This window comes from Chiroxiphia lanceolata, chromosome 6 (assembly GCF_009829145.1).
Source record: "Chiroxiphia lanceolata isolate bChiLan1 chromosome 6, bChiLan1.pri, whole genome shotgun sequence".
Classification (NCBI taxonomy): domain Eukaryota; kingdom Metazoa; phylum Chordata; class Aves; order Passeriformes; family Pipridae; genus Chiroxiphia; species Chiroxiphia lanceolata.
In genome coordinates, this window is record NC_045642.1 from 4,485,629 (window position 1) to 4,495,072 (window position 9,444).

The following is a 9,444-nucleotide window of genomic DNA, read 5'->3' on the forward strand; positions in this document are numbered from 1 at the left end:
GTAGGAGTTCACATTGGAATGTGAGAGTAGAGACGGAGATGTGTTTAAAGCCATTTATCAGATGGAAATCTTTTTATGACGAGGGACATAGGTCTATCAGTGTGTTGCAATGATAATAAATTAAAGGTTGTACTGAAAAAACATGGGAAAGGGATAGCTTGTGGAATCAACATGAGGAACAAGGAAAACCCTGAACTATCTACATGTGCTGAGAAGAAAAACCATTTGGTTTTTCTGAGCTGTGGCTATCTACAAAACAATGGGATGAACTTGAACTTTCCCCTTTAAGAAAAGTTCACAACCTTTCACCTCATGTTAGAATTGCCTCTAGAATATAGGGACTTAACATTTGCCCTATTTCTTCCCTTTTAAAGGTCAGGAGGTACTTTGTGTCACAATTAATCTTGGTGAGGAACAAAGCCTAGGCTGGATGCCCTGTGTTTACAGGGAAAACTGGGGGGTCTCCAGGGGCAGGCAAGGCCACGCAGGGAGGGCTGTTTTCCTGAACAGCTGTCAGGGAGGGACACCATGGGAATGGCATCCCTTTGTGAGCGGAGCTCTGTTGTGCCCTTTCTTGCTCTTTGTGGAGTGAGTCCTTTCATAGAATTATAGAAGCATTGAACCATTAAGATTGAAAAAGAACTCTAAGATCGAGTCCAATCATTAACCAGGCACTGACAAGTCCACCACCAGGTCTCTAAGGACCACATTTACACATCTTTTAAATCCTTCCAGGGATGGTAACTCCACTGCTTCCCCTGGGCATCCTGTTCCAATGCCTGACCATCCTTTCAGTGAAGAAATTTCTTCTTATATCCAACCTAAACCTCCTCTGATGATTTTCCTCTTGTCCTGCCCCTTTTCCTTGGGAGAAGAGGTCAACCCCCTCCTGGATACAACCTCCTGTCAGGCATTTGTAGAGAGTGAGAAGGTCCACCCTGAGCCTTCTTTTCTCCAGCCTGAGCCTTTCATCCACGTACTGCTTTCCTTTTCCCTTTTTGCAAAAAAAAAAAAAAAAGCCAAAAAACCAAAAAAACCACACAAACCAAAACACCAAACCAGAAAGTAACTCTTATAGGTGTAGGTGTTCACAAGAAGTCCAATAATTTGGTATTAAGCAGTGAAGCTGCAGTTCCCCCAACTTCAGGCTCAGCCAACATGAGCACTGGGGAGACACTGCTGAGGCCATGCCTTGAGTCCTGTGTCCAGTTCTGGGCCCCTCAGTTCAAGAAGGACATTGAGGAGCTGGAGCAAGTCCAGAGAAGGGAACAGAGCTGGGGAAGGGTCTGGAGCACCAGGAGCAGCTGAAGGAGCTGGGGGGCTCAGCCTCGAGAAAAGGAGACTCGGGGAAACCTTCTCACTCTCCGCAACTCCCTGACAGGAGGGTGGAGCCAGGTGGGGGTTGGCTCTGCTCCCAGGCAACAAGGGACAGGACAAGAAGACATAGTCTTAAGCTGCACCAGGGAAGCTTTAGGTTGGACATTAGGAAGAATTTCTTCACAGAAAGGGTGATTAGAGACTGGAATGGGCTGCCCAGGGAGATGGTGGAGTGCCTCTGGAGGTGTTTAAGAAGAGTGGACGCGGCACTCGTTGCCATAGTCTGATTGACAAGGTGGTGTTGTGTAATAGGTTGGATTCGACGACCGCAGACGTCTTTTCCAACCTAATCGATCCTGTGATTCTGTGACCCGGACAGGGCTGAGGCGCCGCGCTGCTGAGGCACCGGGGCCCGTCCCTGCAGCAGGACATGGGCCTCCAACACAAATCTTCCATCACAAAACAAGCCCGTTGGGCTCGGGGTGTGTGAGGGGAGGTGGTTTGAAGCGCTAGGTTCCCAACCCCAGGCTGCGCGGCGCCGAGGGCAGAAAACTACAACCCTCCCAGGCGGTGCCACCGTCGCCATGTTAGGGCGGGGAAACCCGCGGTCACGTGAGTTCCGGGCAGGGCGCGGGCCAGGTCGGGTCGGTCTGTTTGTTTTCCTTCCTTCTCCGGCTTCCCGGGAAGTCACTCTGCCGAAGCAGGAATGGCATTCGCCTGCGGAGCGTGGGACCAGGACGCCTCCAGCCACCCCGCACTCGGCGCGGGGCCCACTGTGAGCCCGTTCCTGAGCCTCCTGCTCTCCATCTCCGCGGGGCTGTCCGAGGCCGAGCTTGACTCCATGAAGTTCCTCTGCCGCGACAAGATCACAAAGAGGAGGCGCGAGTCTGTGCGGAGCGGTAGGGAGCTCTTCGAGATCCTGATGGAGCAGCAGCACATCGGCAGCGACAACCTGCACTTCCTCAGGAAACTGCTCGAGCGCATCCGCAGGGGCGATTTGTTGTCACAGCTGGAGCAGTTCGAGGAGGAAGGAGGGCTTGGTACTCCTGATGATCAGCCAGATGAGCAGGAAAAACGTAGGTGGATTATAATATATATTATAATATATATATATTACATATATATATTTTATCTAAGTTATATTTTTATATATGTATAATTATACATATATATGTGAACGCAAATGGCTTTCCGAGGTGGAAATTCTCTCTTTTTATTTTTTTTTAATCTTCTTTTAAACCTTTTTATTTATGGTCACTAGAAAAACGAGTTATGTATGTGGAATTCCAAGTATATCCAGTATTTCATGTATAGCCAAGTAAATCCAAGTATTTCAGAATGTGCTGTGACTCTCAGTACGTGCACTGCACCAAGAGCAGTAGCATTTTGCTAAAAAAAAAAAAAACCAAAACCAAACCCAACCCCCAACTTTTAAACATTCTCTTGTATTTCTTAGTAAAGCTATGGCTAACTTGATGTATTTCTGCTTTTTCAGGTCTTCTCAAGTTAGCTAATGATGTCATATGTGAGAACATTGGGAGAGACTGGAAAAAGCTGCTGCGACAACTTGGCATGCCAGAAGTGAAACTGGACAGAATAGAGGCAGACTATCAATTTAAATCGTATGAGCAGCTTGTCCAGGGACTTCGAGAGTGGCAGAGATGGAAGGGAAAAGATGCAAAGGTGGCTGACTTAATAAAAGCTCTTCGGGGCTGTCACCTGAATTTGGTGGCAGACTTAGTTGAAGAGAAGATCTCACAGCTGAACACTGGAGCGAGATGAAATCAATATCAAAACACTTCCATGCCCCTCAGATATGGATGAAAAAAGCGAAAGTGCCGCCTTCTCTTCTGGACCAAAGTACTTATCACTGGTTGCTTATTATGCCATTAGTTTAGGTGCCTTAGTAAATTAATTTCTGGACACAGGAAAATTAACATGAAAACAGATTCTTTTCAGGTGACACTTTGTAGCATGACGCTTCCTTTAAGATATTTTAGCTTTTAGAAGACCTGAGCACCATTTTGTAGGAATTCTCACACTATTGTTCTGCCACCCACCTGAAAAGATTTGCTTTACTGCAGATGCTTTTTGATACATCTTCTCTGGAAATACATCCATGGGACACTTCTGAGGCAATTGTGGTTTAAAATTTCATGGGGAGGTTGGATTTTTTTTTTCCTATTATGAATGTAATGTGAAAGAGAGAAGGAGTTGTCTTAGCTGTGTACTGGATTTTCCTTCTGAGAAGTATAATATAATTTGCCAAATACATTTGCTCTCTATCAAAGGATACTAAGATGACTGTAACCTCAGACCCCAAGACTGCAGTGCAAGAGGGGTATTAAATGTTGTGGTGGCTTTTTCTTAGTAAAAATATGCCCAGGTTTGAAAATGAACTGGTTTAAATCAGTACCAAGTGCCTTCACCATCCTGAAGAAAGTATTCTCCTGAAACTACCGAAGAAGTTCTGTGTCTCTCAGATGTTTACAGCAGCCTCTTTTGAAAGCTGTGCCTGCTTAGGATCCTTGCTAGGAATCTTTCCTGACTTCTGTCACAGAGGCTGCTCATGGTTGCTGGCAGGTGCAGCTCAGCTCCTGGTGACAAAAATGTGTCCTGTGCCAAAAACCTAGAAAACAAACTGGTTCCTTTTGGAGGGGTGTGAGTAATTCTATATCATGGACTTTTTTCTGGCAATGTCCTGTGAAGATCAGCTATCTCTGGCCAGGTTGTTCTCTTCAAAGATCCCTCCAGATCCCATAGCTCTTCCAAGTCCTGTGCCATTTTTTTAGTTTGTTCCCATTGCTTGACATTTTCTTAAAGTCATTATAAGCAACTCACAGGGGAAAGAGGATTTATGAACAAGACCAGATTCAGTTCTCAGGTTTAATCTGGGACAGACTTCACTAAATGGCCTTCAGACCTGACCTAAGGCTGGAAAATTTGCACAAGCTTCAAGATGTGCAGAGCTGTAGAGGCCTCTGGGGACCATCTCCTGTGCCAGGGGGGAGAGTCCTCTGAAATTGTTATTGCTTGAATGATTGTGGGATTGTTTGCTACTGCAAACATCCTCCAAACTGCCTGAATAGATACTTGAAGAGGCTTCTTTTTTGCTACTGTATCTGTCTGCCTTTTAGCTCCTTTCGAGTTCTTTTCCCGTGGTGCTATGACTGTGAAGGCCAGGTGTAAGCACGTGATGTGTCACTGCTCTGCAGAAATGTTGTGACAATGATAATTTTCAAGTTTTTGTTACAGTTGGTGCCTCTTGTTTAAGCAGTGACTCTTGAATACTTAATGGAAGTTAATGGAAACTGCTGTACGTTCACATGACAGAAAAACATTTCATTGTGTTGACATTCTTCATTGTGTTTTCATCAAACATTTTCATAGTGGTTTTTTCCTTAAATGATTTTTTCCCCCATTCCTGGAAGTGTTCAGAGCCGGGTGGGACAGCATTTGGAGCAACCTGGTCTAGTGGAAGGTGTCCCTGCCCATAGCAGGGAGTGGATCTTTAAGTTCCCTTCCAACACAAACTATTCCGTGATTCTGTAATGATTCTCAGTATCTTCCTAGCTGTAGTATATTAAGTATCAGTGATTGTATCCAAGCATAGGGTAATCTAGGAGTTTCCACCTGTCTGCATTTTGGGCAGGCAGAGTTCTCCAAGTACTGATTCTAATACTTGTATCAGTCGCCAATTCCAGACTCCCAGGAGGAGATAACAGTGCTGTGCTTCATCTGAATGACCAGCTCAGATGTTTTGGGGTTTTTTGCTTAATAGACACAGCATTCATTCTGCAGTATCTAAAGAAAATGATTGCTTCAGACTTTTTTCCTTCTCTGAGCACTCCTTGTGAGCAGAGCAGAGAAACGAACAAGATGAGTTGTGTGTGTGGTGAAACAGCTCTGCAGCAGTTCCAAGTTCAATCTCTCTGGTAACGTGTTTTTCTTACCCATTTTTAATAAGTCTTCTGGTTTACAGAAGAGAGATTGATCTGGAATATAAAAAGTATACTGACTACTGCATAGAACCAAGATAATTTAGGAATCAATCAGATTAATTTGTTAGTTGTAGCCAAACACTCATCAGCTACAAGAAATATTCTGCCTCAGAAGATAAAAAACTTTTTGTTTTCGTAAGGATTTGTACTTCATTAATGTTTTACTGCTATGAAAGCATTGACCTAGATTGCATCAGTCTGTGCAGTACCTCAGGGCAATTAAAACTGATTTTATTAGAGATTAAAATGGTTATTGTGAGAACAAAATCAAATGAAACAAGGGAACAAACCTTTTTTATTGGGAGGAGGGATAAGGAAAACGCGTGCAATTTGTAAGGAAACGTTTCTATCCAGTTACCAGTTATTTTCAAATTAAGCACCTTGAACTCATACTAGTTTTTATAACTTGAATTGGAGCTTTATAGTATATAATTTTGTGTACATTTCATTAAAAATACTTCCTTAAAAAAACCAAATGGAACTGTTTTGTTATCTTATGGGATTGATGTCTGTGATGAGACCTCTAATTGGGAGGAGATAAATGTTAAGGACACTTTTAAAGCAAGGAGCAGTGCTAAACAGGCATTATGTTACCAGTGTCCTTCTGGAGACATTAAAGATTAAAGAAGAAAAAGCAAAAAGCTTTGTTACTGCATTTCTCAGAACTGCTGAACAGGCTACAGTTTTCCTCAGAGCAGTAGCATTTAAATGCTGTCACTCAGAGTAGTGTAAGAAGAAAAAGATTCTCTACCAGTCCTCAGGAGCCTAAAATTGAGTGGCAGTGCAGTGTGTGCATGGGAGATGCTGGTAAGGATGGCATATTTGTTTTATAATTAATTAAAAGCATAGCTTATGGTTTATTCTGTTGGTCTGAGGTTTTAGGGGATGTGTTCAGATGTTAAATTGATAGAGGCTTTAGTGTTCTGTGGAGTTTATCCTGGCACTGAAGTGTCAGCCTGCACTTAGAGCTGTGAATGACTAAGACAAATAACTTAATTACCCAGTTTATCAAATCCTTTAGGATGCTCTGCAGCAGTATCTGCCTGTGAGGAATTACTAAAACCTTTCCCTTTTGGTCTCTTGAGGGTCTTGTTTCCTTACAGCCTTGAGAAAACAACATATCAAAACATGTGGAGAGTTTTAAGTGTCATCTCAGGAGAATTCTCATTGTGGCAGATTGTTTTTCCCTGTCACTTCTCAGTCCCTTACAGTGCTTGCTATTTCCTATAATTTTTGAAGATATCAATTATATTCACACATTAAAGTGTTTTTCTTTTTTAAATTGCATTCTTTTCATTATCGAATTAAAAGAACTTTTCTAGACTATTAATTAAAAATCCTCTTATACAAATTGGTTGTCGTGAATATTTCAAATGCAATGCTTTGCTTTCCTTTTTCTCCCATTTCCACACACAGGCAACTGTATTTCCTCCAGCCTTTGTTTCATTCCTAAATAATTGGCTTCTTCTGAACTCTAATTGCTTCATTTAATTGTCTGTGCAAAAAGCTTAGTGATGCTGTGTCTCCAAGCTCTCTCGGTATGTTTAATTCAGGCTTTCTGGTTGCGTGTTTTTCAATTCAAATTTATTTCTAATCACTGTCTTGTGCCTTTCTCATTCCCTACATGAATCACCTATGCCCTTAAAATGTGTTCCAGCACAAATATTTTTCTAAGTTGTTTTCCCTCTTTGATTTATTGCTTCTTTTCTCTGCCAGTGTTTTGATTGCAGGGGTGTACTGGTAGATTTATAGAAAGTAGTTCACTATAAGCTATAAAAACAGGAGTTGTGGGAGTGAGCTGAGGGGTAGGGGAGGAGTTGTGAGTCAAGGTTCAAGAACTTTTGAAGAATCTTTGTCTTCATAAAAATTGTAGCTGAGGGTTGCTTCATGTGAAGAGAGTATGTTGCAACGGGTGCTGGGAATTGTAGGTTTGGAGACAAGGAAGCCCAGCCTGACTCAGCTGCTGGGAAAGCCAGAGGAATTCAGGCTTCTGCATGGGAATTTGCATGGAATAAACTTGGAGGAACTCTTAATCATTAAATAGTCTCATCCACAGAACTATTTCTGCTACCTGGTTTCATTCCTTCTTAAAGCAGGTTAAAGTTAAACCAGCAGGTTTGCTCTTGTAAAATATGATGTAACATAAATGATTGAAACACCTGAAGTTGGTCATCCTGACGGAGTTTAAATTCAGTAATTCCTGTGATCTGATCAGTTTTGGAAATTTAAAACTTTTTCGTTGTTTTCCAAATGTTCTTGTGTGGATGGCAACTTAGCTTCCCTTTCTTTTAGTTTTTGGAAGAAAAGGGTTGTGCTGTGTTTTGGGCTGGTCGCAGTATTTACAGCAGCTTTCAAAGCAACCCCCTCTTGTGGCAAAGTGAAGGTTTCTCCGTGCACTCTCGAAGACTCTGAAGAGATTGTGTATAAAAAATAAAAATAAAGGATGTCTTGAATCTTACATCTCTGGAACAATGTAGTAAATGTAATTGCTAAGGAAAGCAGCTTAATATCAACTTTATCTCTATCTAATGCTTCAAAAAGTTGTCAAACTGGGATTTTTATTTATTTCAGAGCAAGTTCTTTTGCTGTAGGAAGTTACACAGGCATAAAATTGGACTGTTTTCATTAAAGATATAAAAAACATCCACCTGGGATTTTCTGTGGTAGGTGCTTTATTTACAGGTGAGCCTGGCTTTATAGAACTTCTACATAAAGCAATGATCTTTCAATTAAAAATGCTCATGATTTTTATAATGTTTTCTTTTTCATTTCTTAATTATTTTATTCCTATTGATCCCAGCAGGAGCATTAACTTCAGAAAATGAGTTGCAGAATTTAATCAGTGAGCACTTCTTACTGTGGTCTAACTGTTAAAAGGGTTGCAACAGCTGTTCTGCAAGTGTACACACTGTCTGTGGCAAAGATTTGTCCAAAGAATATATAAAGATTGAATTTATGTAAAAAAGCTAGTGATTTTTGTATGCAAACCTGGTACCAGATTTTATAAACTGCGAGAAAGGTTTCGCATAAAATTAAAATATAAAACTTTTCAGTAATGCCAATATGTGAACAATTGAGCTAAATCTTGTCTTTGTTTCCCCACAAGTGGTCTCCCTGAGAGGTGCTTCCTGTCACTTCCAGGCATATTGTCAAATTTTGAAAGGAAAAAATTGCAGAGAAAATGTGAATTAAAAGGGTGCAGCACCTGGCAGGTCTGGGATCCACATCCTATATTGTTTAATTTATGTTCTGCTCAGTTTAAGCAGAATTTAGTCACAGCTTCTTGGCATTAAAGTCCCTAACGTGGGAAAGCCTGGATAGCCTGAATTCCCCCCAAAGCCATTATTGCCATGGCAACCAGAGTGCACAGCAGTCCATGGGCATGTTGCCGCAGCCTTGCCGCCTCCTGGCTATCCCAACCAGCTGAATAACGTTTGGAAGCTGCCGCTAATTGTGAGATTTGCCTCACTCTCCGATCAGTGACCATGTCAGGAATCCAAGATCCTAGTGCAGGGATGTAAAATGAAATTTCTTGAGGAATTCTGTCCTTTCAGTTCTACTGCCCACTAGAATAAGGTGCATGAGAGAGCAGGGCTGGACATTAAGAAATTTACTTTTTGTTTCTTCTAACCACCAGTTTAGCACATGGTGCTTCCATTTCTGTATCCAGCTTGAATGGTAAAATTCAAATGTGTTACTGCATGTTTGTGCATGAAGGAGCTAATCCATATGCAGATGAATTAAAATTAATTAGAGCTAAAACCAAGAAAGTGTACGTTTCTAGCTAAGGGCTACTTGCAACTAAATAAGTGGACCTGCTCATATAATTTTCTGTAAACCATATTCTACTTTTTACAAAAAAAAAATTAAATACCAGTTTCATGCTGAAGAACTAATGTTTCCATACAGTATGTGTGAATCTTTAAATCAAAATATCAAATTCTACATCTGGCCTGTGAATTTTAAGGGATATTAAATGTTGGGCTATATCTTAGAGGACTGTATTTATAAGGCACATCACTCCATGCAGAATTTTTTCCTCTTAATTCCTGGGACTTCATAGTTACCAGCACTCCAGCCCTAACTCACTCTGAGTTTTTATTCGTGAAACTAAATGAGTAAGAAC

At 41.5% G+C, this 9,444-nt stretch overlaps 1 protein-coding gene across 1 annotated transcript; it reads left to right on the plus strand.

Moving 5' to 3' along the window:
• Positions 1-1,917: 1,917 nt before the first annotated feature.
• Positions 1,918-7,744, plus strand: FADD (Fas associated via death domain). Its single transcript, XM_032692410.1, has 2 exons — positions 1,918-2,393; positions 2,813-7,744. The coding sequence occupies exons 1-2, from the start codon at positions 2,024-2,026 to the stop codon at positions 3,097-3,099; spliced, it is 657 nt and encodes a 218-aa protein (XP_032548301.1). The 5' UTR covers positions 1,918-2,023; the 3' UTR covers positions 3,100-7,744.
• Positions 7,745-9,444: the final 1,700 nt, after the last annotated feature.

Coding starts and splice junctions, on each gene's coding strand:
- FADD (XM_032692410.1), top strand. CDS start 2,024: ATGGCATTCGCCTGCGGAGCGTGGGACCAGGACGCCTCCAGCCACCCC. Junction 2,394..2,812: donor GCCAGATGAGCAGGAAAAAC/GTAGGTGGATTA, acceptor CTGCTTTTTCAG/GTCTTCTCAAGTTAGCTAAT.